At 41.1% G+C, this 27,617-nt stretch overlaps 1 protein-coding gene across 1 annotated transcript; it reads left to right on the forward strand.

Annotated features, from left to right (window-relative positions):
• The first annotated feature begins 5,091 nt into the window (after positions 1-5,091).
• LOC102293387 (TGF-beta receptor type-2) lies at positions 5,092-26,636 on the forward strand. The gene is made up of 7 exons (XM_005927659.3): positions 5,092-5,376; positions 7,629-7,770; positions 10,585-10,775; positions 14,783-15,546; positions 16,389-16,530; positions 24,157-24,281; positions 25,549-26,636. The coding sequence occupies exons 1-7, from the start codon at positions 5,304-5,306 to the stop codon at positions 25,726-25,728; spliced, it is 1,617 nt and encodes a 538-aa protein (XP_005927721.1). The 5' UTR covers positions 5,092-5,303; the 3' UTR covers positions 25,729-26,636.
• The last annotated feature ends 981 nt before the right edge of the window (positions 26,637-27,617 follow it).

Raw genomic sequence — 27,617 nt, forward strand, 5'->3', positions numbered from 1 at the left:
TACGTAAGTGTATGCAATACTCAGTGCGGTTAGCCTGGATTTACACAGGTACTGTGGGTGCTGGGTACAGATAAAAGTTGTTGTTGTTGTTTCATCTCACGTCTTTTGCTTCACTATTGAACACAATCTAAACGGAGCAACAGGATGTTCCCTGTGACACAGAAAAGGGGAGTCACATGCTGCAGCGTTTGTTCACATGTTTGCTTCTCTTTCTAAAACAAGTCTTGGCACAGTTTGAGACACATATCAATTTTATGCCTGGGAACAATAGGCCTAAAAGTGATGTGATACCAAAGGTTGTAACCTTTGGAGCCTTCAAGATAAACTTTCCCTTCCTTCACAGCGTCTGACTAATGCTGAAGGACAAAGCCTGTTCACAGCGGTTGGAGAAGACAGAGAGAGCCTGTTGTTGTCAGAATAGGCCATTTCGACTTCCTTAGGTTCGCCAGTGGTACCAAGAAAACTGTGCCAAGCCATTGTGTGGGAACATGTGTTACTGTTTGTGGCCATGTAACTGTGTCACTAAAGCTGTTAGGTGTGACTCTGTGACCCTCGTGCAGGACATGTCTGCCTCACAGTTCCTGAGCACTGAGTAACATTTGTGGCAAAGTGCATGAACTTATGAAGTAAAACGTTATTTTGTGCTTTACCTTACCTACCTATCTTCACCATATGGGGCAGGTTTGTTGCACATCTGTGTAGTTTCTGCATATATTAAAGTTATAACCAACACCTTTTAAAAGGTGCAACTTTTACTTTAAAAACATTTCGCATGGCACTTTTTAAACTTTCACTACCGCTCAGCGAATAGTTGGCGAGTGTTCGCGAACATGTCAGCAACATCTTCCATCCAAACTGCAAGGCAACTGTGGAAACCTGCTAGCAGCATACCGCCATGCAACCAATTTTACCTGCCTGCCGACCGCCACTCGCCAACTGGTCAGGGAATAATTCCCGTGGTGATTGTGTTGAGGTCGCCAAACTGTTTCCAGCCCTAAGATTCACTATTAAATACTTACTGAAACCTTCCTTGTCAGCAAGATTAAGCAAAAATTACCAGGTGGCGCCCAAAATGTCGATTCTGTTCAACTGGACATAGTGTTTTCAGTGGCAGAAAAAACGTTTCATCACTCATCCAAGTGACGTCTACGGTCTCAGCTGACTGCAGGTTCCCCAGGTGGTGTAATACCAGGTGGAGGTTCATGAAGGGGAGGTACAGCAGTGCAGGGAAGTCTCTTGGTTTGAATCTGCTGGTCTGGAGCCCTTCTTTTTTTCTCAGGTTGCATCATTTTCCACGGTCCATTGGCTGTAGGTGCGTTTGTGGCTGTGAACTGTATGTCTTGTGTGTCTATCTTTGTTAGCTCTGCGATGAACCGGCGACCAGTCTGGTGTGTACCCCATGTGTGCCAGACTACAGCCTATCTGGTAGTTAGGAAGATGTATTAACAGAATTGCAAGTAAACACCCCCACCCCCACCCAACATTCAGATTTAGATCATTAGTTATGGGGGAGTGCTGCTCACTCTCAGTGCTTCTTTAGCTTGGAGTATGCAGTCATTTTAATCCTTAAAAAAACCTGAAACCCTAAAAAAGCAACACTGTACTGTAACTGGTGCAGTTTGACTGTAATACTGTAAGAGAGGATCTGAGATCTCTGGGGCAAAAGTAGCATCTGAAGGATTGAAGAGGCACATCCTGAGGCGCAGACACCTGACAGGCTGACATCTACAAGCTAATGAAACATTTCAGATTCCCGTTGCGTAGGCAGGCATCTTAATCATGTGCAATTCAAGTGAAGAAGATACTGATTCAAAATGACTCAATTGTTTTAGTTTTTTGCCACTATTCTCACCAGCAATTTGCAAGTTGCATTAAATTTCTTTCTGTTGTGCAAATACACATTGCTGCTCTCATGGGACTGCAGTTTTTCCTTTGGCATAAGCAGAACTTGAGCATTTTATCCTGTAACAAAGTCCTGACTGAAAGTAGGTTGTGTATACAGACAGCATGAGGTCGGTGGCTTGCAGCTTGCTTGCTTTTATAACTGCTGTGCCAACAACACCCCAAAGAAGTATGACTAAACCTCCTCTGCTGAGGCAGTAGGGAATCTGTTCAGATACAAGTCCTAAAGGCTAGAAAGCATTTTTATGAATCACCAACCTTGAAGGTGACCTGGAGATCAAGATTTCTTGATGATATGTCTGTAAAAACTGGACAAAATACAAATTCTATTAAGGAGGTTTGCTCTTTGTGAGAACATTTCTTCATCCTGACTCCTACAGCAACAAAAATCCTGGTTAATAAAACACTTGTGAGTGAATTTTCTCGCCCATTTTGCTTCGCCAGCAGATTTTAAAAATATATTTACATTAACCTAAAACTTAAGACTATAAGATATTAGTAGTATATTTATTTGTTTGGTAATTGTCATGTATATCATTGTCATGTTCAAGAAAAAAGTTTGAGATGATTTGATCTTTGTGACACAGCCTTCAGCAGATAGGTATACTGTGGTTTTAAAGGGATGGACATGGTCAGAAACTATACTTAGGCAGGCTTCGGGGTTAAATGATACTAAGTCGGTATTAAGTGGTCTAAATTGTGTCAAAAAATATCCCTACACCGCTGCACCACCACCAGCAGCAGTGTGAATCACTGATACCAGGCAGGATGGATTCATGTTTACAACAAATTGTGACCCTATCTCCTGAAAATTGCAACAGAAATCGAGACTCATCAGAGCAGGAAAATGTTTTCCATTTTTCTGTTGCCCAGTTTTGATGTGCCTGTGTGAATTGTAGCCTCTGTTTCCTGTTCTTAGCTGACAAAAATGGCACCCAGTGTGGTCTCCTGCTGTTATAGCCCATCTACTCCAAGGTCCCATGTGTCATGTGTTCAGAAATGTTCTTCTGCAAACCTTGGTTGTAACCAGTAGTTAGTTTAGTTATTGTTGCCTTCTTATCAGCTTAATGAAGTCTGGCCTTCTTATCTGACCTCTGGCAACAACAAGGCATTTTCACTGGGAGAAATGCGGCTCAGTGAGTATCAGTCCAAAAAAGAAGAAGATTGTTATGTGGGAAAATCCCAGTAGAGCAGCAGCTTCTGAAATACTCCCACCAGGTCATCTGGTGCTAAAAAACATGCCACTTTCACAGTCACTTAAACCGCTTTTGATACCCATTCAGATACTCAGGTTTGAACCTTAGTGTTTCATTTGGCGCAGGTCTACATGCATTGAGTTGCTGCCATGTGATTGGCTGATTAGAGATTTCCATTAACAAACAGCTGAAAAAATATTGTTAAAAAATCATTTATTTTTTAAACAAGTAGTTAAATAGGTGTACCTATTAAAGTGGCTCACTGACCCGATCTGCAATTCAGCATCTTCCTCACTTTGAGTACTTGCCTTCTCCTCAGCTTAGCACTTAGTAATGAATCAATATCCCCGTGTGTCATCTCCTTTTGTGTAATACCTCCGGTGGGCAATGAGCATACATTTTATGCAGAAAATCCTGTGTGGGAAAGACACCACACTTGTTTTTATCATTATTTTAACTACAGAGACACAGATGTGCAAAGAGACTGACATCCCTGAAAAGCCTTTTATAATGCATGCAGTGCGTGTTTGCCACCGGTGTTATCCCAAGGCATGAATCCAGAGATTTGTTATCAGGCTGGTCTGTTGATCTTTTCACTTGACCAGAGAAGTTTACAAGAACGGCGAGCACCTGTATGTTTACCTGGTGCTTGTTTATCTGTGTTTGCGCAATGAACTAGGAAAAAAAATCATTCAAAGGTAGACGTGCATGGAGAAACTTGTGCAAGGTTTAGGGAGGGGGGGCTAAAAGTGTAAATAAGCCTTTCTTGGCACACTTGAGTGTGCTGCGCTTCCTGTAGCGCAAAGGCAGATAAAATCACACAGTTTGGTACAGAGTATATTTATAAAGTTCTGAAGGCGTTTTGTTCGGGTGCTGTGGTCACTCAGCAGGATGTTGTGATCTACTTAGGTTTTGTATGATCTGTGGGGAGCTGCCTCACAACGCTGTGGGGTCTCCACCTTGTGGCTTGGACCCCATCATGCAGTGCCGGGTGGCTGAATGCCATGCAGGCTTGAATGAAAACGTGCACAGACTTGTGTAAACCCACCCACACCCACTGACTAAGAGCAAATATGAAAAAAATAAATAAATGCACCATACTATTTAAGAGTACATTAAAACCTCCTGTTTTAGAATTTGTATGCCTAAAATGTACAGTCAACTATCACTGAAGACCATCTCAAAACATGATGATCATTATTCTGAGGCATCTTCTGATGTTTTTTTCTTTTTAAACTCAACACTGCACCTACACTGAAGCCGGCTTGCCAGAAGTAATATAAGAGGTGCTAATAAAGTTCACTGAGCTGGTGGTTATAGAAAGTACAGCTCGGAAAAAAGGAAAAAAAGAAAAAGAGTTATAAGCCAAAGGGTTACAGGGTCAGAACTGAAACCTGACATCACATCTCAAGTATGTACAGGAAAAGCAAAAGCAAACGCATGTCTGCAAAACCCTGGCAATAGACCAGTAATTTATCGGTGTTATAGTGGACTTAACCTCTGTGTGTCTTCAATAAAAACCAACACTGTGAGATATAAAGATACTCTCACAGCTTCTCATGTCATCCTTGACTAACCGTGGGCCTGGAACCTCTCCAGCAAAATCATGCAGCAGCAGAGGAACGCAATTTAAACTTTAAACTTGGATGGGGACATTTAAGTGAATTTAATGTGCTGAGTTTTTATTGTGTAAAACGCAGTAACACTCTAATAAATCCAAAACACAGAACTCAGCAGCTACCTTTCAAAGCTGACACCTCTAAATAAGATCTGCAACGAGTGACTGTTTTGAAGTAAAAGGGTGTTTGCATTGACTTAAAAGCCTATAGGCGGTTAAGCTATTTTTTGAGCGTGTCATTTCTAGTCTTGCTCTGCTGGTTTTCAGCCTCTTAATGACATGCTTCAGAGCCGCATGAGCCTGACCAAGAAGAAAAAAAAAAAAGAATACGAGAAGAAGAGAAAAAAACCTGTCCAACCCCTTCTGAAGATTTCCTGTTTCATGAAATGCGCACATACTGTGAGTCATATAGGGTAAGTCCTGCCTTGTGTTTACCCAATCTGCTTCTTTTCCTTCGTCTTCCCGGAGCCGTGAAGGCGTTTAAAAGGGAGCAACAGGCGGGCCGAAGAAAGTCCGCGGAGACTGGATATTAACCCGCTGTCAAGGCTTCGGCAAATTAATGAGAAAGAGGGCAGCGCACAGTCTAAATGGAGCTACTTCGGTTTTCCGCTTTTTGGTGTGGAATGATACTCTTTGGTAGTAGTCTGCTCGAGGAGGCGGGTGAGTTGAACTTTAAACTCTCAGAAAAGTAGTCAAAGCTTCGGAACTTATTTCAGCGGACTAAGAAGCGGAGTGATACAAAGTGACAATTGATTTCCCTTATTTATTTATTGGGCAAAAATATGATACTGTAATTGCTTTTTTTTTCCAGACAGGTGTTTCTTTAGCTTTTAGCTAAAACTACGTAAAAAGAAAATACCCAGGTGCGAAGCCTTGTTTATTCAGGACACTTTACTTGCTAATGTGGTCTCAAATGTAAATTAGCTTCACTTGACTCCGTGAGTCTCTCTGTCGCAACTTTCATCAGTGCGAATGCGATAGCTTTGGGAAGACATCACCTGCTGTAAGTCACCAGCCTCCTTTGGTTATCTGCATCTTTGATGTGTAGCCACAGTGCTAACAGGTCTAACGGCCCCCCTTAAGGAAGACAGTGTTTTACCTTCATCTGTCTCAGACTCAGTCCCAGCGGCACCAAGTGGCTTTGGCTGCTCCTAATCCTTCCCCCCACCTCTCTGCAATTATATGTAGCCCTGGGTGACAATTACTACCATTCATCCCTTCCTTTGCCCGCCTCCTCCTGGGTTAAAATGACATGCTCTTTCAGAGGAGTTGCTCTAATGATATAATTACTCAGGCTCAGCCACCTTCCTACAGCACTCAGGCATGGACTATCCCCTCAGTGCTGATTTACTTCAAAACACCTCACCAGCCCGCTGGGCAGACTTTTAAAATTGCTCTGTGGCGTAGTTTAGTCTGGAGTTCAGGTGTGATATTTTCATGTTTGTTTTGTTTTTTTATTTGTGAAGGCCTCTCTCAGTGCAGACAAGCCCTGAAAGCAAAAACAAAACAAAAAAAGCCAACGATTTCCTGATAAGGTCTTGTGAAAGTGCCTCATCTGCTGCTGATTGTCAGGCGCAGCCATCCGGTGGCAGTGATCTAATTTTGCTGCACTTCCAGGGTGCATGTTGTACAGCGTGTCTGTTGCTGACCCCACCCTGCAGCCTGGGTGTTGGGGGAACAGACATAGTAGAATCCTTGTGCCAGGTTAAGAGCACACACACACTGACAGAGAGCACCTTTCTCGTAAGCTTGTGTGTAGCCCAAAGCATACTTTTTTTTTTTTTTTTTGCTGACCATGTCAAGAAGCACGCTTTCACTTACACTTCCCCTTCTAAAACTTATTTACTATTTGGTCATATGATAAACCCTCAGCGGTGCCATTTTGAGACATCGACCAACTTCAGGTACATCAGTGTACCAGAAGCGGTGTTTTCCCTCTTGGTTTGTTCATGAGTTGAATTCTCTGATGAAAACAGCAGGTTCAACTTCCTGTACACGTGAAGTCAGCATACAGATGAACTGTGGTTAGGTGGTTTAACTGAACCAGCAAAGTCACGTGTTTCCACTCTGCGTAACACATGCAATGCATGCATCTCAATCCTGCCAGACATCGTGATTGTTTCTTCTTTTTAATCATTCTCCTTATTAATCCTAGTAAATCTGAAATGTCCCCTTTACAAACTGTTTCCACATCTTAAAGCCACAACATCCTCTTTTCGCTCATAATTTTGTGTAGTAGCCAGAACTCCTTTTAAAAACTAGAGAAGAGATTCTTCACCTTTCTGTCTCTGATTTTATTTTGGTGGGGTTTTTGTCATCACGTCCCTCAATGCAAGGATAAATTACAGAACTGCATCCTAGGACTGTTTGTGGAAATAAAATTCTTTCTCGCTCCTGTTCTTCACAGACTGATGCATAACCTCGTTTTTTTCCCCCTTTCTTTTTCCATCAACAAATCATCAGCGGTGTTGGCACAACACCTTACTTCATGGGGAGCCGACTCATCGGGCTGACAAATTAGAGACCCTCAGCAAGAAAATTCATCCGTGTTTCCTCTGTTTGTTGTTCTTGCCTGTCTGGCATTTGTCTCCTTAGATGATTATCAAACCCACAGGCACTCCTCACACAATCCTGTGTCTCTCACTGATACAGGTCTGAACAAGTCCAAAGGAGGTGGATGCCACTGCTCTGCTTTGTTAAGCTCCCACAGGGGGAGGAAAATGTGTCCATCCCTGTAGTATGAAATTGTTTGGATATTCCTGTGGTTATGTGGAATATCAGCTTCTGCACACTGACAAATTCCAAAATACCTCCGTCCTTTGATTAAATTTCAGGTTTTTCAGGTTTTTAAGGCTGTTGAAATGAAATTCACAACTTAGTCTTACCTCTTTCACTTCCTCTTTTTTTTCCAGAGGCCTCTATAATGAAGATACATAAGCTGTGCAAGTTTTGTGATATACAGCCAACTAACTGCTCGGGTAAAGGGAACTGTAAGGTGGAGTGTGGCATTACATCTATTTGCCCCCAAGAAGAAGACGTGTGTGTCAGTATTTGGTAAGTGTCCACTGAACTTCCTGCCTTGTGATTCTAATGCAATGATTCAGGATGTAAATGAACAATTATCGGGGCGATCGTGGCTCAAGAGTTGGGCGTTCGCCATGTAATCAGAAGGTTGCAGGTTCGAGCCCCGGCTTGGACAGTCTCGGTCGTTGTGTCCTTGGGCAAGACACTTCACCCGTTGCCTACTGGTGGTGGTCAGAGGGCCCGGTGGCGCCAGTGTCCGGCAGCCTCGCCTCTGTCAGTGCGCCCCAGGGTGGCTGTGGCTACAATGTAGCTTGCCATCACCAGTGTGTGAATGGGTGGATGACTGGATATGTAAAGCCCTTTGGGGTTCTTAGGGACTAGTAAAAGCGCTATATATAAATACAGGCCATTTACCATTTTACCATTAAACTATAGCAAAGAGACTCAAGAGCTTTTCTTTGTTTCGTTCTTTACTTTCTGACGTTTATTGTGCCTTTTATATTTATACGCCTCTTCATGCAAACACAAAGCGAAGTTAGGAAATAAGGGGAACAATGGCTACTTATTTATTCATCAAATCAGCCGTCGTTTCCTTCCTGAAGCTCTAAAATCTCCTTCATTGTGTGACCTTTTGCTTTTTTCACTTTCTCCGTCAGCATTTTGCCCAAAAAGCCGGCCCGATTATGACAGCTCGTGATCGCCTAACCACCCGTCAGCATCAAATCTGACTCTGATTGTGAGAAGCAGTAGGAAGCAGATTTGTATTGGTGTTAAAAGCTTAAAGCAGTGCTGCTGTTTCTCATTATACTCGCAGTGTAGTGGGCTTGTTATGAGCTGAGGTTAGCAGAAAGCTAATGGCACGTGGACAGCAGCACCTCTTTAAAATGTCTCTCATAACCGCCCAGGTAGCACTGCTCAGCAGGAATTCCAAATGTAAATATGCTGATTTGTACAGAGCCAAGTTTTTATTTTTTTCTTCTGTTGTTTGTATTTAAGTCTCCATCCTTAGAACTTTGAATTCAATGTTTTAGTCATTTGTGTGTGTGTATATTGTATATTACATAAAAATATTGCCATTTACAGCTACAAGTTTGTCATTGCATTATGTACCTAATTATTAAGGCTGTGCAAAAGTCTTGATCCACCTCTCATTTCTGTATATGTTGCTTCCAAGAAGCCAAACTTTGTTATACTCAAGTGTTCCTGAGTAGTAGTTCTCCAGACTTACAGAGCTTTTCTTTGGACATAAGCTGCTTTTCATTGATCTTCAGTTCAGTGCTTGTGCCTGAACATTTTCAGAGGATTTTATTTTGTGCTTGGGTTGTTGTTTAAGTCATTTAACACTTATCTATAAATCAATCAAGCACAAAAAAGGCGCCTAACAGAAAGGGATGAACCGGTGTTGTGTCTATACATAAGAACTTTTACATGAGTGCAAGGTAAAAAAAATGCAAGGAAATATGAGTTTAAATACCTCAACCATCTAAAGCAATAGACAGTGCACAAGACAAGTGAAGAAGAGAGTGCAGGTTTGATAGAGTAGGTGGAGACATGTATTAGGGATGATTTGTGACACAAGGGTAGCAGCAAGAGTGAAAAGACTGGTTTATATATGAGACCTGGCATATGTATGGTTTATAGATGGTGGCACTGACTAAAAGACAGGAGGCCAAGCTGATGATGTTAAGACTTTCCATGGGTGTGACCACGACGGATAAAATTAGAATTGAGTACATTAGAGGACAGCTCGGGTCGAGTGGTTTCAAAGGCAAGGTTTAGATTGTTTCGACGTGTGCAGAGAACAGAGAGCGGGTATATTGAGGAAAAAGGTCTTCAATGTGGATCTGCCAGGCAGGAGGAAAACAGGAAGACTGTAGATAAGATTTATGTAGTAAAGGAGGACTTGCAGAGGGTTGGGGTAGCAGAAGAAGATAGGTTGAGATGGAGGCTGATGATCCACTGTAGCAACCCTGAAAGGGAGCAGAGAGCAAGGAGAAAGTACTTTGTAGTACTAGCAGTCGACAAACATACAATTTGTTTTCTTTCCTTTAACCAAATGTAAGAAAAACACCAAACATAACACAGTTTGACAGGAATAAAATAATATTTTTGCACCATCAAGTGATTTCTAAAAAGAGATGTCAGCTGAAAGCTTGACCAATCGCAGCATGTTGAGCAGTGTGTCTGTAAAAATAAAAAAATTGAGGAAACTGAGCACATGGTGGATAAAATTAGAAGTGACAGGCCAAAAGCTAGATTTAGATGAACAGTATCTAAAAGTTACGTTCTTAAGAGATAGGAAAAGATCCTGTAATGACCTGCTGTGCAACTGGAAAGATGTGGGCATCATCAGAGGCAAAGAAATGGTCTCAGTGGAAGGACCGCTGCAAAGAAGCCTTTCGTGTCTTCTGGAGAGATAAATCAAAATTTGACATTTTTGTTTGAAATTGTTGTCAATATGTAAGGAGAAGGTCAGGAGAGAGGTACAACAGTGAGTGTCTAAAGCCATCTGTAAAACAGTGGAGGTGCCATCATGGTGTGGGGCTGTGTTTCAGCTAGTGAGTAGAAGATCTTGTCTAATTTGATGCAGTAAAAACATACCGACAGAAAAACGCACAATGGAACACTATCAGTCATGGATTGGCCTCCACATTTCAATAAATCGCTGAAGCTGTTTAGCATTTTCCTAGCAAAATACAAAGAAATCAGGGGTGACTTGAGACTTTCGCACAATAGCGTAGGCCTGCCATCATCTCTTTGTTACAAATCTTTGAAAAGCAGGTAGTGAATACCCGAACTCAAACTTGACTAGTAAAAAGTGTTTATCCGTCTTCTCTTTCTCAGGAGGAAGAAAGATGGCAACGTCACCTTTGATACAGTGTGCCACAACCCAGCTGAAAAACTGTACGGCTTAGTCTTAAAGGACTACAACAACAGCGAGTGTGAAATGAAAGAGCTGAGTGGCATGGGCTCAAAGTTCTTCATCTGTTCGTGCTCTGAGGATGAATGCAATGAGCGCGTCTTTTTTGACCCAAGTAAGTTAAATTGGCAATTTTTCAAAATGTATGAAATAAATGTGGTAGAAGACAGTTCACTATTAATATTTAACTTGTTTTTGCTATATTTGAATCTTTTATTGTTAAATGCTAAACTATGCGCAACAAATAGCTGCAAATTTGTCAGTCTAGCAACACTGGTACATAAGCCCATGCAGTAGATTTTTAGAGCCTTTTGAATATAGCTGAGCACTCTGAATGGAAATTGGTTTGATAAGAGTGAAATTAAGCCAAAATGGTCAAATTGCAAGCTGTAAAACCCAAACAATTAACTAAAGCAGGCTAAAGCCTCTTCAGAGCTGCAGCTGGAAACAGGGACATTATATGTCTAAGTAATTGGTGTCATAACTACATTTCGGTGGGTGTCTGAACTTTGATTTCGAATAAACACGGAGGCTCTCTGATGCCCCTTTTATTCGTCAGAAGTGAGGAAAAATGCTCTGAACTTAATTCTGCACCACAGTTAATTTTTACTCTAACTAGGTGATAATGTGCACTGAGTCACGTTTTTCACCAAGAAAGCAAAAATCAAAGGATCGATAGCAAGAAAGGTGAGGGTCAAATAAGCAAACCGAGGGAAGACAGCTGTTACAAAAAATTATTTTAAAAAGAAAGGAGAGTAGAGCACAACTAACCAGTTGAGAAAAGTTTAGCTCTCAGCAGCTGTTAAGTGACAATATAGCTACCAAAAAGACCTAGCACAGCTTAACACCATGAAACCCACGGCCTTGAATTACAGAAAGAGCCAGAGCGATTGAGCAGCAGCAGGTTCATTTTCAAATGATGCGACACAAGGGGAAAAAAACAAACTTATTTTGCTAGTTATAATGAAACAGTGTCAGGCAGCACATCGACAAACAGTGTAAACATTATTATGTCATGCATGGTGTTTGCTCCTTAGAGTAGTGGTTTACGCATTAGTTTTGCAAGCCAAATGTCTCTGTTTAAATTCCAGCCAATAAAACATCCCTTGTGGGATTGCATTAGGAATCCACTGCAAACACTCTGCCAAATTAAACAGCGACCCACTGTGACAAGGGAGCAGCCGAGAGTAACCACATGACATCTCTGTTTGTCTTTGATAACATCAAAGGAACAAGACAAGAAAATCACTATGACTCATATTATTGTAATATAGTGTTATTATAGTGTAATTATAGTGTTGGTTTTGTAAACACAAATAAGCTTCAAGTTATTTTGGTGTGCCCTGATGACCTGGTTTGACGCCTGATGTGCCCTTAGCACCGCACAGGCTGAAAACGGTGTTTGGCTGTGAGCAGGTTTAGAGGCTCATATCAATCCTGCACGCATCATTCTTCTAGAAGTCTGTGTGGCAGATAGTGAGGAAGAAGATGTGATAGAGGAAGTGAAGAGAGCAGGGGGGGAGGATGAAGAGAGATTTCTTATAATTACACAGGATGTTAAGAAAACATTTTCTTTGGGGTGGGGTGGAAAAAACATGTTCGTAATACAACGGTCTTTATTAAGCAGCATAGTAGTCTCGGCATTTTCTTAATGTAAGTGTTAGAAGACTATAGGGTTGGTATTTCAAATGTCTTTATGACATTAGAATCATGAACATTCAATTCTAGATGTTCAAGTTATTGTAGACGACAGCACGCTAAGAAGTGTGTGTCCATTTTAACATGTGCAGCGTTATGGACGTAAGTGGTACTCTAAGGACCCCTACAGGTTCTTGTAAAGTTGTTGGCTCAATTATCTATTTAAAAAAACACACACACACAATGATGGATGAGCGATATGAGAAAGGAAGGGTTCCTGCAGAGAGTGCTTTTGAGTGGGGCTCAGAGTTCTGTGTTACACCCCTGCCTGGAAATAGTTTTCAGAGTTCATCACTGGGAGAGTCATACCTTACATATTGCACACCAGTTATTTGATATGATTTTGAAGTTTTACTCCCTCTATCTTTCATTTCTTTTTAAAGTGGAGGAAGATTCATTTAACATCTTAGAAGTGGAAGTATTTATTCTTTCATTTGTGAGGATAACATGATAACGTCAGAATTTTTTATCAGTTTGTCGTGCATGAGTGCCAACATGTGTGCACTGGGATGCTCTCCAGATGCATAATTGCAAACAGCTTTAGGAGATCATGTAGACACTGGCTTCTAGACTCCAGTTACAACATTGGCCCTGGAATAAGATGTATTTTGACTACGGTGTCCCGGCAGTAATAACACTAAGGTACATTTCCGAGACCTGGCTCTGCACCGAAAGCCAAATTGAAAGCATCTGCGCGGAGCAAAGCACGTCATGGAAACATATTTTCTCACTGTTGGGAATGTCTGTGTGCTCTCTGGAAGTTCTCAGTGACTAAAGTGGATAAGTTCTGTAGTAAAGGCACTGCAGATGAGCTTGAACAACAGGGCAATAATGCCAATTTGAACCAGTTGAACCTGTTGAACAAAGCACCATTTAACGATTCAGCTTTTGCTTGCAGTTTTCCCTCTCTTCATACTGGTATACAGCTGCCTTGAGAAGCAAGCTAATGGTATTTCCCACCCTATTATCAGAAACACATTAACAAAGCCTACTGGGAACAGCAATGTTACGAAATGAGACCTAGCTTGAGTGAAAACAAGGTACGTCAGTTGTTATATTGAATGTGAGCGGGTGGTTTGTCAGAGTAACACCCATGTGAATGCCAGAATCGAACAAGACGTAACAAGATGATCAATGTTATTCACTTCACCTGTCAGTGGGTTTAATGCTGTGACTGAATGGTGTGTAAACAAATAAACAAGTACAACTTTAAAGCTTTATTTAAGATGGTAGGTACCACTGTTTTCGATGGTTTCCAGTCGTTATGTTATGCTAAGCTAAGCATATCTGAAGCATCATATTTAACAGGCAGGTATGTGAGTAGTATGGATCTACTTCCCACCAGCAAGAGTATTTCTTAAAGCCTTTTTCCCTCTAAAGATTCTACCCTTGTGTATGCAGTATTTCACACTTTGAACTTAAAGATAATTCTCAATAAGACGGTTTTTCACAGCATCTCCAGACCTTAAATGTAACATTACTTCTACACTTTCAATAATTCACACAACAAGTAAGGATTTTGTCTAAAGCCCGGAGGAGTTTGGAGGCACAGTGACAGGTTTGTTGTGAGAAATAGCTTCTCACTCCACAAAAATCAAAACAAACAGTCTGTCTGAGGCCCTGTAGAGGATTTCAGACATGTGGTTTCCTGTTCAGAAAAAAAAAAAAATTAGAGAGAAGTCGAGGGCTCAACTCGGCTGTCGGTTAGATGCCTGACTCTGCTCCGCGCATTTACACTTGCTCCTAAAATTGTTTGCCAGGTATTTCTTGAAAAATAATGCACACGTGATACTCTTGCCTACACGTGTTATGCAACTCAAATGTAAGCTAGACAGCTAAATAAAGTGTGGCATTTGCTTTAGCAACACAACTTATAAATGACTAAATTTAGAGCGCTTCATACTGGGGACCATTTGAGGTTTTCTTGTTTAGTGTTTTATGTCTGGTGATCTACTTTTTATAGATCTTCTTCTATTGCTGCAGCTTTAAAAACTGGACTATAAACACAGCACAAGCATAAAGTCTCACTGTTTGCCAAAACCAAAGCAGCTACCAGACACACCACCTCCCAAATTATAAGAATCAGACATGAGATCGTGCTTGACTGGGTCAGGGTTTGGAGCAGTTTACATTTGTGGCTGAGAATCTAACTTTAGCTCTGATCCTGATAAACATTCCTCAAAGAAGCGTCGGGTTTCTCTTGTCTTCTGATTACTTTACTTGTAGCTAAGTGCTGATACAATCTGCCACAAAGTAATTTAGTGTTTTATGTCTTCATATTGTGGGTGTTGTAGTTTAAAAAAGAAAAAAAAGAAACGCAGTTACTACTCTCACAGATTTAAAGTGACTTTTAAACTGGTTGTCTGTTCTGCATCTTAACCTCACACTATCTTCATTAACACGTGCTGATTCTTTGACCTTTAGGGCCCACGGAACCACAGGTGATGGCTGTTATCTTAGTAAGCCTGGTGCCTCTCCTGGTTATGGCTACCGTGGTCATCACTTTCTTCTACTTTTACCGTGTGTGCTGCCAGCGCAGTGGCCACTGCGGACACAAGAAAGATTCTCTGCTGGAAATCGACCCACTCGTCATTATAGAAGAAGACAGCAGCTCCACGCACGCCAACAGCCTCAATCACAACACTGAGCTGCTGCCCATCGAGCTGGACGTGCAGGTTGGAAAAGGGCGCTTTGCAGAAGTTTACAAAGCCAAGCTGAAGCAGGGCTCCTCTGTTAGCGTGGAGCAGGGCTTTGAGACTGTAGCAATTAAAATTTTCTCACACGAGGAGTATCCATCCTGGAAGAACGAGAAGGACATTTTCTCAGATGCGGATTTGAGGCACGAGAATGTGCTTCACTTCCTGACAGCAGAGGAGAGGAAGGAGCCGAGACAGTACTGGCTGATCACAGCTTATCATCCACGAGGGAATCTCCAGGAGTACCTGACTCATAATATTATCAGCTTGCATGACCTGTGGCTGCTCGGAGGTTCGCTATCCCGTGGAGTGGCACACCTTCACAGCGACCGCACCCCCTGCGGTCGCTCCAAGGTGCCTATCGCGCACAGGGACATTAAGAGCTCCAACATACTGGTGAAAAATGACTTGACCTGCTGCCTGTGTGATTTTGGCCTTGCGCTTCGGCTGGACAACTCTCTGTCTGTGGATGAGCTGGCCAACAGTGGGCAGGTAAGGCTTACCTAAGACTAAATTTTGGGCGATCGATTGTTTTCACTTGGCTGTCAATCACTTCAGACATCATCAACTTTGCCAGTGCCCCAAACACAAACCACTCTAAGCCCTGTCGTATAATTCTTCTGGGATATTTGTCAGACTTTGAAAAGAGCCAAGCTATATATCAAACCTTTCATTTTCTTACCCTCACAACTTCAGGACATTGTGTGTATATATGGCACTCACTCCATCTTGTCCCCAGAAGGATAATACTGATAGAAATACTGCTGTAAGTGCTCTTGGGTTGTTGTTGTTTTATCATAGTCACAAGACAAACAGGCTTGATTGATTCTTAATGGACTCATTACAAAGACGTAATAGGCCAGAGACAATTTACACTCTGTTATGAAAATGGCTTGTTATGAAAAGGGCTCACCCTTTGCCACACAGCACACCTAATGCATTGTGATGCCCCTAATGCATTAGGAGGAAGCTCCAGTGGACACATTTTCAAGGATGATAATTATGTGAAGACAAGCAAGGTTTTGATGAGCTCAGTCGTGCCCTTTTTTTCTAATTATTTTCTACATCAACTTTTTTTCTCATGTAGATAAATGTGATATAATCTCTTAGAGCACACAGGACAAAATCACTACCTGTCACTCGATTAATGCAGCTACTGTTTAACGAGCCGTTTTCAACAAAACGATTGCTGTTTTAGCAGATAAAAAAAGTGGTTCGCCACCTTCCCTTAGATGTACCTCTATATTTAAATCGTGCATAACAATATTGTGCATTTGCAACTACGGTCAAAGACGATAATTAATCTGTGTCGCTCTCTATTTGTATTTCCACAGGTGGGCACTGCCAGGTACATGGCCCCCGAGGTGTTGGAGTCCAGAATCAACCTAGAAAACATTGAGTCTTTCAAACAAGCCGATGTTTATTCCATGGCTCTCGTACTGTGGGAGATCATCTCAAGGTGTAGTGCAGTCGGAGGTGAGATCATGAAGTCCTATGCTCTATGTTAATCAGTTAACACGCTGTGCTGTAGAACGATCGCTTCAGTTAAAATTCCCAAAAAAATGCCAATGTTGTTTATTGTTTGTTGCTGAGGGAGGGAAACGAAAAGCAAAAAGGGGGTGTGCAGGGAGACGGAACACAGCACAAAAGAAGCGATAGCAACATGCCACAATGATCCATAAACACGTGGGGAGTGGAGAGGACGTGCAGTGTGCATAATGTGAACCCCCCCCCAGCAGCCTGAGCCTATGGCACCTTAACTGAGGGACGGTTCAAGGTCATTTGATATAGCTCCAACTAGAAGCTGGCTCCACAGGAAAGGGGCCTGAAAGCTGAAGGCTCTCCCTCCCGTTCTACTTTTAAACTTCCTAAGAACTCACGTAGGCCGGCAGTCTGAGTGAAGTCCTCTATTAGGATAATATGATGGTATGAGATCTTTAAGATGTAACAGGGACTGATTATTGAAGTATGTGAGGAGAAGGATTTTAAATTTAATTCTGGATTAAACAGAGAGCCAATGAAGACAGGCTAATATGAAAGAAATATGGTCTACTCTTGCTGCATCAGGGAGCTTTTAGATCAGCCTGATAATGATGAATTACCATAGTCCAGCCTAGAAGTTAAAAATGCATGAACTGTTTTTTATTTTTTTACCATTACTCTGAGACAGGATGTTTGTAGTTTTAGTGATATTGCACAGATGAAAGAAAGCAACAGTACATATTTGTTTACTGTGCACGCTGAAGGACATATCCTGGTCAAAAAGGACTCTTCCAGTAATCCAGTAGCACATGATGGCTCCTTGTCCTGCTTTTTTTTTTTTTGAAAGGAGAGATGACTTTTTCCCCACCGTCAATAAAATGAAGTCTGAACACGAGTTATGAAAAGCCTCCACTGGCTTTATCCAAATGTTTTGAATAGATTAAACAACCTTACATAAACTGATGATTTAGGCGTAAAATTAATTATTGATGATATAGAACATCAGTGAATGATTATGTAAATAGAGTTTAGCTTTAATGTGTGTTTGGGGAGGAATACTTAAGATGTCGGTGAGAAAAAAGCATTGGTTTCTTGCCAGAGTCGGTTTAACCTTATCACACAGGAAATGCAGAAGAAAGAGTCTATGCTATGCATCTAGTTCCTGAAACACAGGCTACTTAAGAATAGTTCAACTTTTAGAGGAAAAAAAAAACTTTTTCACTCTTGTTCATGTACTAAATGTGAGCGTACTATTTGACACTTTACATCTCACTTGTTATTTTCTGTCACGTTTTCTCAGTACTTGTTTTAAACCCAATATTCTGTCTTCCTGACTATCAACGTAGTGTACTCTACACACGTTTAACACTCCCTCTAACCTTTGCGGAGATAACCATCAATTTCGTTGGTAAATTAGCTCGGGTCACTGCAAGTATAGGAAACCAATAGAAGCACTGATTGATGAAATTCCCTTTAGAGGCTGTGTAAATATCCTCAGAAATACTGTAAAAGCTTGTTTGACCTCTGAGCAATACAAGCACCAAGTGACCAACTCCACTGTGAGTTCACTTATTAGCTGTGTGACAGGACTTATGTGTGAGCATTCGTTGACCCATTAGTCATGGTGGGAAGAAAATCTAAAAGTGTCAAAGCCACAATCCATCTTGTAGAAGCCTCAAGGATCAGCCTTCACTTTACTAATGTACCGTTACTCGTGTTTGTCACTCTGCAGCAAAACAAGGTCGAGGTATGTGCAAATAATAGAAGTGGTTGATTATCTGAAGCCAGTACAGTGCAGTATTTCATGTCGACAGAAGGTTATTTGTTTTTGCTTCCTTTTGTGTCTCTGTGGTCCTGTTTGTTTCTGAGGCTGCTCCTGTCTCCATTGTGTCACAGCAGTGATTGAATGCCGGGTTTGGGCATGAACACTTCTGCTTCTGAGTTTTCCTGTTTTGCCCCCACTAACCTCCCTCCCCTCCCTCCCCAGGGGGCTTCCTTGAAGTGTATCGTGCAGTTATTCTGCCCATGAGTCCTCTGAAGCAAAAACATGAGCAAGTGACCCACAATTCCTCTTGCTTTTCCTTCCAAACTGCAACAACATGGGTGCCCTGTGGGTACACATTTGAAAAGAAAACAGAGTATTTCCTGCTTTGCAAAGAGCACAGTCCCAAGACGCAGGGTTTTTTTTTTAGAGAGATTTTAACTTTGCAAGTGTGGTTTATATTAGGACATTTAGTGGTTAATGTCTCTTGAGATCAGGACAGGCAGTATATAGAGATGAGTAAAGATGCACTAAACAGATCCAGGTTCACTCTGGCTTCATTTGGTTTCCTCTTGAGGGATTTCAGGAAATCTGCGCGAACAACATCTTCATTTGTTTATCCTGCATTTCCCTCCATCGTTACATGCATGTCAGATTAAGTCCTTCATTCCCTTACTTTGCATTAGTTTAGGTTTAGCTAACCTAAACACTGTATACAGAATTAAACGTTATGCCAAAACACATTTTTGTCCTGCCCAGATACACTCGACCATTCCCTGTTTCTAAATCTGGCACTTTCAACTCAGTTACGCTACATTTTTCCTCCCGTCTCTCTCAGTCTCTTTCTTCTGAGACACAGGTAGGTGAGGCAGCAGTTAATTAGTCTCCCACTGCAGTGCAACACACCATAGGCAGCCGTGAAGCTTTACTCATGCAGGCACAGACAAGACAGGACAGGCCAGTGTAAATTTACTAGGGAAAGGAAGCGCAAGGTTCCCGTCCCACCTCTAGACTAAAGATAGAAGCCACTCGGGTAGTTCACATTTTCCTGTGTTTCACATATCTCTGTCCCCATTTTTCAGACTTGGCATTTCTTGGAGAAGTGTAAAAGGGTGAGGTCTGTAGTTCATCAGGGCTGAAACTGAAGGAGACGTTTTCCTGTTCAGAGATTAAATCACTGTACAAACAAAGCTAAGCTCTCACCTTGATAAACAATGAGAAAGGTGGAAAGAATAAGCTGCACAAATGAGATGGTGTAATTTGGTTTTCCCTTACTGGCAGCTAAAAATCTCCTTGCAGATAGTGTGCTGGCTGAGATCTGGTATTGATTCTGGAGCAGAGCAGCATGAGAGCAAAGCTGATGTGTTTACAAAGTACACTCAAGAGTTGCTTGCTTTCCTGCTGCTGTTTTTTTACTATGAAGTTGCCACGTTTTCCCTGGAGGTCGGTGAGTCACTTATGACTCCCTGAGATCTTACCTTCCTGAGACAAAATATGAGCAGATGTGAACCCACACTCATAAATTCAGAGTGACACATCCCAGGGCATCAGTATAATGACTAGGGTGATGTCCTGCTTTTTTTCTCTTGTCTCTGATGCCACCTGCCTGTGTGAATGTAAGGAAGATGTCTGATCACTGCAGGCAGGCACAGGGCTGCTCTGTCACGGCTCCTGAGGCCGTGGTCTGATCTGAGATCTGCCAGACGAGAGGAAAAAAACTGTCTGTCGACAGCCAGCCGGCCAGGCACAAACCATCACTTTACCTTCTTTATCTTCCAAGACTGAGGGAAGGGTTAGAGCAAGGGGGGAAACAGAGAGATCAGCACACCTCCAAGAGAAGGAAAAGTCAGATTCCAGGCTCAGATCTTTTTATCTGAGTGTCTGTTCCTTAAAATGCCTCTGCTGTATAATTTAGCTGGTCCAGATTTAGGTCTTGGAAAGATTGTGAGGGCGTTCCTCGAGCGGGTGGGGCAAAGTAGGAGGATAATAGCGGAGTGGTGTCGAATGTGGAGCTGCAGACGAAAAAAAATGCCTCCATTCCCTGAGGGGAGAGGTTGAGCTTGACTGGAGAGGAGGAAAGGTTAGGGCAGCTGCTCTCCAGATGTCAGACCATCAAACCCTTCAGAACTGGAGGGTCTAATGCGTGTGGTGGGGGGGCTGCCACAACGCGCATTTAGGAACAAATTTTAGACTTGATTGAGGATGAAATAGGGTCAAAATACGTGCAGCCAATTTACGTTCCCTGAAGCTGCATACAAAGCGGGCTAAAATATTTTTTTGGTTTTACTTAATGGGGTTAGTCGATGGTTAGGGAATGTATCAGCTGCAGTTAATGGTAGGGTAAGCTTCCAGGGCAAGTCGGTGCCATATGCCCTAAAATTAAGCTCTGCTAATGAGTAATGTTCATGCATACATCTGTAATGCTTGAGTTTAACAACAGAAAACAAGTGTTGGAGCCACCGCAAACTAATGAAAACCAGCAGCGGCTGGGAGTAGATTAGTCAAGCTGTTGTTCCAGACTCAGACAGACTTGGGGAAGCTGACACAGTTGTTGCGATCACATTACTAATTTATTTCCAAATACATGGGGAAACTGTTTGGATCGCTTTTGCTGTATTATTTATGTGTTTAGGTGACAGGATTTCTCTTCTTATTTTCAGTGTTTATATTTTATTTAAGCTATAATTAGACAAAAAATTGTTCACTTGGAAGGGCAGCAGAGAAAGACTATCAAACAAAATGTGAAATGCTTGTGCTGACTGATTTCTAAGCAGACCTGTGTGAGGTTAGTATTTCAGTATGCCAACTAAGACTGGTGAGTTTGGGATGTGCGTAGGGGAGCAGGTGGTCAATCTACGAGAACAAAAGTGCAGTGTGACGGATGTAAATTACAAAGCTTCAAAACGATGCCATTCATCAAGAGTTTTTCCTTGTTTGCAGTAGGAAAGAAAAATGACTACATTTCTCTTGGCTGCATATGCACATACACTTTCGACTGCCATGGCGGACAAGTGGGCTGGAAAATAGACATTAAGGAGGAAATATGTGCTAGCATTGCAAAATCCACATCACTACATGTCAGCTGTCGGACATATAGTGTAAGTTCCTCATTGTTACTGTGCTGAAGTTGTTAAATAGCTTTGGAGGAAATCTTGTCAGTGTGCAATGTGTGACTTTTGCAAACCCCAGCAGTCCTCACTCGCACTGTATTGTGCTTTCAGAAGCCTCTTCTGCCACTGCAGTTTAATTTAAAGTTTACCTTTAATAAACATCTTTGCCTTTAGAGCCAGATTGGGCAAATCTGTTTGTCCTGGAATACACACTTTGTTTATGAAGTAGTACAAGTCCTATACTCGAGAAGCATTGTTTGGAGATGAGAACACGAGCATGTTTGCTGACACTTTCCAAAGTGGGTTTGCTGTCTAGAACACAGTTATACACTCCCTGGACCTGTCACAACAAAACAAACAACATCTGTCTCCTTTTCTCTTAAAAATGGTTGACTGGGTTTGTGTTTAAGCTTGAATAACAAACCAGAAGTACTTTGCTTGCAGTAATGTTGAGTTCCAGACTGTAAAGAACTTTTTTTTTTTTTTGCAGTAGTCTGTGTCCCAGAATCCTCCAATTCCTCTCTGTAGGTTGCATAACTCCCTGCGATCTTTTCTTTTTAACGTGTTTAAAAAGAAATAAAACGTCATCACGATCATCAAACAGTACAAACAACATGCTTATGTGAGGATTATGTGTTCCAGTAGTTTATTTTAAAAAGCTACAAACAGCTTTTATATATTTCTTACCTTTTTTTCATAATAATTTACATACAAAATATTGTTTTATTCTCAGTCTCAGCAACAACATGTTGGCCTTATGACTGAAGAGGCAACCTCAGAACCCGCCGACAGCTGACACAGCTTTGTTCTGCACTGTTACGTAAACTCTGAGATTTACATGAGAAGATGCAGGACAAATCTGCATTGTGCTCTTTTTTTTTTTTTTTTTTTTATATTCAGTACATTTGAAATCTGTGTTTCCAGTGACAGATTTAATAGCCAGCAGTTAATTACAGGGATTGTTTTCTATTTTATTATTAGAAAATATGTATGTGTGTATAAATATCTATATTTTTATACCACAATATGCCTCTGCTACAATGAAGTATAAATTAAAGTGGTTCTGCTAGATTCTTACTGGCCTGTAAAAGCCATTGTTCTGTATTTCAGCTGTGTGACATTAAACAGCAGCTGCAGTATCACTGACAGAAATATAGCCACAGTATATTTGGGTCCATAAGGGAACCGTGACGCGCATTTGTCATTTTGCCTCTGCATGCCACCCCCACAGTGGTTTTTACATCAAACTGTGCAGACCTTTAGCTTTAATGCAAGGGGTCTAACAAAAATATTGCATTGACTGGAGCCGTTGTAGTCAATGACTGACTGACGTCTAGAGAACACGGATATCACCAAATGCTCTGTTTCCTCCCTTGAGATGCTCTGCTACATCTTTACTGCAGCCGCTTCCAGTTACTGCTTGTTTGTGGGTCTTTCTGCATTAGGTCTGGTCTTCAGTAACTGAAAAGCATGCTCCATTGGGTTGAGATCAGGTGACTGACTTGACCCTTGAGGAATATCCTGTTTCTTTCCTTGAGAAATTCTTTGGGTTACTGTTGCAGTGTGCTTTGGATCATTATCCATCTAAACTCAAATTGCTCTCTGCTTAGTTTTGCAACATTTTTCTGAGTCTAAGCAGAGAGTGCAGCCCTATACGCTTCATTCTGCTGCTTCTATCAGCAGTCACATCATGAATAAACACTCGTCAGACAGTTTCACGGGCAGCCATACTTGCCCATGTTATCGCTGCTGGTCATCAGTTTTTTGTTCCTGTTCAAAATTATTCTTTTGAAACTTCCTGAGTATTTACAAGAATTTACCACTGTTGTTTAATAGTACATTGTAACTTTCACACAGCCAGGATGCATTGTAAAATGTGTTCGTTGTTTTTAACGACGACTCTGTCTTTGTAGGTGAGAAAAGTAGAAACTGTTTTAATTCTGACAACTATTTGCCACGTATGCCAGGGATCACAGTCAGAGACTCCACAGTGACTTTGTTATATAGTTTATTAATATGCATCTCTTTTTCACTTTATTCTCTCAGTCTGATTTTGTATCCATTATAAAATCTGTTAATTTTGCTAGTCCATCTTTTAATGACTGATAATTAGCTTGAGCTAGGTTTTAACTTCAGTGTAATTCAGTGTTGCGGCTGAGGAATCCAAACTTCAAACAAAGAGGAATTGGAATTCATACGATATATTTTTTTCGGAAACTGTTGACTCATAGCTCTCAGGCTGTTTCCTGCAGACCTGCTTTGAAATTTTGCCCTAAGTAAACACAACTGGTAAGTGGCCTTTGACAAGCACTCTGGAATTGTTGTGTAAGAGAGCTGACACAAAGCCAGAGCATTGTTGCTGAGGTTTCTTTAAACTCATCGACAGTAAGGCTAAAAATGTGACGATAGTGTTTCTCTTCAGAAAATCTCGCCCATGGCCCCTCTATCAACAGCTTAGGGTTCTTCAGTTGTTTGTGCCGCTTCAGTGCTATTTAAAGTTTGCATCCTACAGTTTCAATTTAGAGCGCACAGTGAATCCTTTGAGAGGTGTTATTGATGTGTGTGCTGTGGGGCACCTCCATCTGATCTTTCTCTCTATTCCACAGAACTTCATCTGTCAGATGTGATCTGTTTCAAAGTTGTTTTGCCCTGCTCTCGGCAGGTGTAAAAGCCTAAACTTACCAGCTTGAGCTGTGCACAGGTATAATTCTCTGAACCCACCTGTTGTTTCTGTGTGTTCACATGCAGACGTGAAAGCATACGAGCCACCGTTTGGAAACCTGAGAGAACACCCGTGTGTAGAGAGCATGAAGGACAGCGTCCTCAGGGACAGAGGAAGACCTGAGATCCCCAACAGCTGGACCAACCACTCTGTAAGAAATGAAATTTATAAATGCCTCATTTGTAACCACAAAATCTGTGTTTTAACAGATTTGTCAGCTGATATTAAAAACAAAGCACAGAAAACCTAAAATATAAAAAAATAACATTGATTATTTGGGATTAATCACTACGGGCCAAACACAGAAATGAGAATGGAACACTTACTTTAAACAGTCTTCAGTATTCCAGATCCTTCACACTGCTGTGAGAACAGTGCAGGTAATGGTGTGATGTATTCACTGTGTCCATTCTCTGCTCACCCTCACCTAATTCCAATAGTGAGAACATTACTGACGCAGGCTGTCCCTTGCAATATCCACACTGTGTTTAAACTAGGGTTTGCAAAGTTTACATGGTTAAAAGTCTGTATATGCAAACTATGGCCTACTCATGAATGTGGCCCCTTTCACATTTTAAATTTTTATTATTTTAAAATGTTAATATAGTTTCTTTTCCTACGAAGAAAACTTAAAGTGGCCATGTTAACGAATAAATCATAGTAGGGGATCAATAAATTCTCTAAGATGCAAAAAAAAAAATAAATAAATAAACTTTATTTTCCACATTGGCAGCCAAGTTTTAAATCAGAAGTGTTTATAGTTGTTCCAAACAAAGGGAAACTGTCATAAAGAACGAGACAGTGTTGTTTAGATTTGGAGATGACTGCACACATTTTCAGTGTGTCTCCTGGAGGACATTCATGCTGCTGTACTCAGCAGTTCGCTATGTAGAAAATAAAAGTAGAATGCAAGAGGCTTTAAAACCGTCTCCCTTCTGCACAGCTTATTTATTTATGCTTTACTATGTATGTCACAATGAAAAGATTCATCCATTCAAGCTGCCACAGCGCATTGTCACACACTGTCTCTCGCTTTGTTTTGCTCTTCTTTAAATAGGATTGTTGTGATATCTACAACATTAAAATGAGCTCTGTGTCTAGCTACTGGTGGCACCTAGTGTCTCCATATTTTAAAGTGAAGCTGTACACAAGGTGAAGCAGCTGCAGCATTTATGTTCAAAGAATTGCATATTATTCTCCTTGCAAAATCGTCCTTCAGAAAGAATAACTCTCAATGCTAGTTTCTCCAATAGAAATGCATCAAAAGTCCTTTATAAAAGTACTGATACAGAGGTGCATATGGATAAACACACAGCTGAAAATGCATAAATGCACATTCATAGCTTCAGTTTGAGTTAAGTTGCATTGCCCCAAAGTCGATCATATTGACTAACTGTGAGCCTGTTCTCCTCATGCAGGGCATCCAGATGTTGTGTGCCTCCATTGAGGACTGCTGGGACCACGACCCGGAGGCCCGTCTCACCGCCCATTGTGTTGCTGAGCGCTTCAATGGCATGGAGTACCTGGACAAGCTGTCAGATTGCTCTGACTCAGAGGAGAAAATCCCTGAAGAAATCTTTGTAGTGGATGAAAAGTAAACGCTTAACAGAAACACTGCCCCCTGCAGGGTGACTGAGACATTTTTATCGAGCTGCTGAAGGGAAAAGGAATATGAGTGGAGGCATTTGAAATGTAGATGAAAGTGAACTGTTTCCAGAGGTGGACTTACATATTCTGGATTAAGTCCTAAACAAAAAGGGCGCTCACATTATAAAGCTTTTTTTTTTTTTTTTTGCTTTTTTTTTTTTTTTACCAAATACTATTTGCACTTTATAAACATCTATGCACACCAAACTATATATATGTTGTGTCTTATTTGTTTTTAAAATTTCAGGTATAGGAAATAAACAGACTGCAAATGTATTAAAAATGGGGCAAGACTGACCAAATATTAAGACACTAAGATCTCCTGCACCTGCCTTGTTTTTCGAAATGGGCAGGTGGTCTTGGATCAAAGTCCAATGAACTGAATGAAGCAACATTCAGGGTGCTAATAGAACCTCTGGCAAGAAGTGGAAATTATTCACGGCAAAGAAGTAGAGTGGAAAACATCCAAAGAACTAATCTGCAGGGATAGCTGATTTCATATCTCAAGGACTATGAAATGTAAAATAAAGACGGCAAAATCATTCTGAAAGGAGAAAGGAAACTGAGATATACAGAGGTAGGTGTGTGTTTGAGAGAGGGGGGCATTTTACTCAGAGGACTCTAAACTGAAAAAGGAAGTCTGTTTAATAAGACAAAGGGAATAAAAGGAATGCAGAGATGTATTAAGGACTCCAAACTGGAACATCCAGTCACTGTCTATATGTTATAAAAGCTGAATTTTTTTATTTTTTATTTTTTATTTTTAATACTGAGAAGGGAATTCTGATCTGCTCAGAAATTATCTGTATCAAAGGAATTTTTGTATAGAAATCATTATTAAAAACGTTACTATGCTCTCTGTTTGCTGTGCTTTTTTTGTGCTCTCGGCTGCTGTCATACTTTGTTTAACTTTGGGGTTTTTTATTTGAGATACTTCATTTTACAATCAAAAACTATTAATGATACTTTTCTAGCCTTAAATGAAGGAAACACACACTGGAAAATATGCTAGGTACACGTGTTTGACTGTACAACTGTATATAAACACAAATATCTTATCACACAAACACAAATGGCACCAAATGAATGCATTTAGGCATGTAGAGATGATCAAGATGACCTGCTGAAGTTTAAACGAAGCATCAGAAATAGGAAGAAAGAGCATTAAAGTGACTCTAAATGTGGCGTGGTTGTTGGTTTTAGAGGGGCTGATCTGAGTATTTTAGAAACTGCTGATCTGCTGGGATTTTCTCACACAACCATCTCTGGGGTTTACAGGAAAAAGTCTGAAAAACAAAATATCTAGTGAGCAGCAGTTTTCTGAGTGAAAATGCCTTGTTTATGCCACAGGTCAGAGGAGAATGGACACACTGATTTGAGCTGATAGGAAGGCATGGTGTGGATGTTATTTTACTTTGGCCCCATTATACTGTTAGGTAGACAGCTGCATTTAGTGGTGTAGGTTACCCTTCATGACCACAGTGTACCCATGTTCTCATGGCTGCTGCCAACACGATAATGCTCCATGTCACAAAGTTCAAATCATCTCAAACTGATTTCTTAAACATCAGTTCAGCGAGTTCACTCATGTTTGGGCTCCAATATCACTAGATCTCAATCCAACTGAGCAACTTTGGGATGTGGTGGAACAAGAGATTCTCATCATGAATGTGCAGATAAATAGATAAATGTGCAATGCTATCACACAGATATAGACCAAAATCTCTGTGTCATGTTTCCATGTTACCTTGTTGGATGTGTGGAACAGAGAATTAAGAGAGTTCTGAAGACAAAAAGGGGATCTATCCTGTATGATATGCCTAATAAAGTAGCCAGTGAA

This window comes from Haplochromis burtoni, unplaced genomic scaffold (genome assembly GCF_018398535.1).
Source record: "Haplochromis burtoni strain Fernald_Lab_line unplaced genomic scaffold, NCSU_Asbu1 Contig_90, whole genome shotgun sequence".
Taxonomy (NCBI): Eukaryota; Metazoa; Chordata; class Actinopteri; order Cichliformes; family Cichlidae; genus Haplochromis; species Haplochromis burtoni.

Excerpts from the sequence above, each read along its gene's own strand:
- LOC102293387 (XM_005927659.3), top strand. The coding sequence starts at position 5,304 with ATGGAGCTACTTCGGTTTTCCGCTTTTTGGTGTGGAATGATACTCTTT. Across the intron at positions 5,377-7,628 it reads TAGTCTGCTCGAGGAGGCGG|AGGCCTCTATAATGAAGATA; the intron begins GTGAGTTGAACT and ends TTTTTTTTCCAG. Across the intron at positions 10,776-14,782 it reads GCGCGTCTTTTTTGACCCAA|GGCCCACGGAACCACAGGTG; the intron begins GTAAGTTAAATT and ends TTTGACCTTTAG.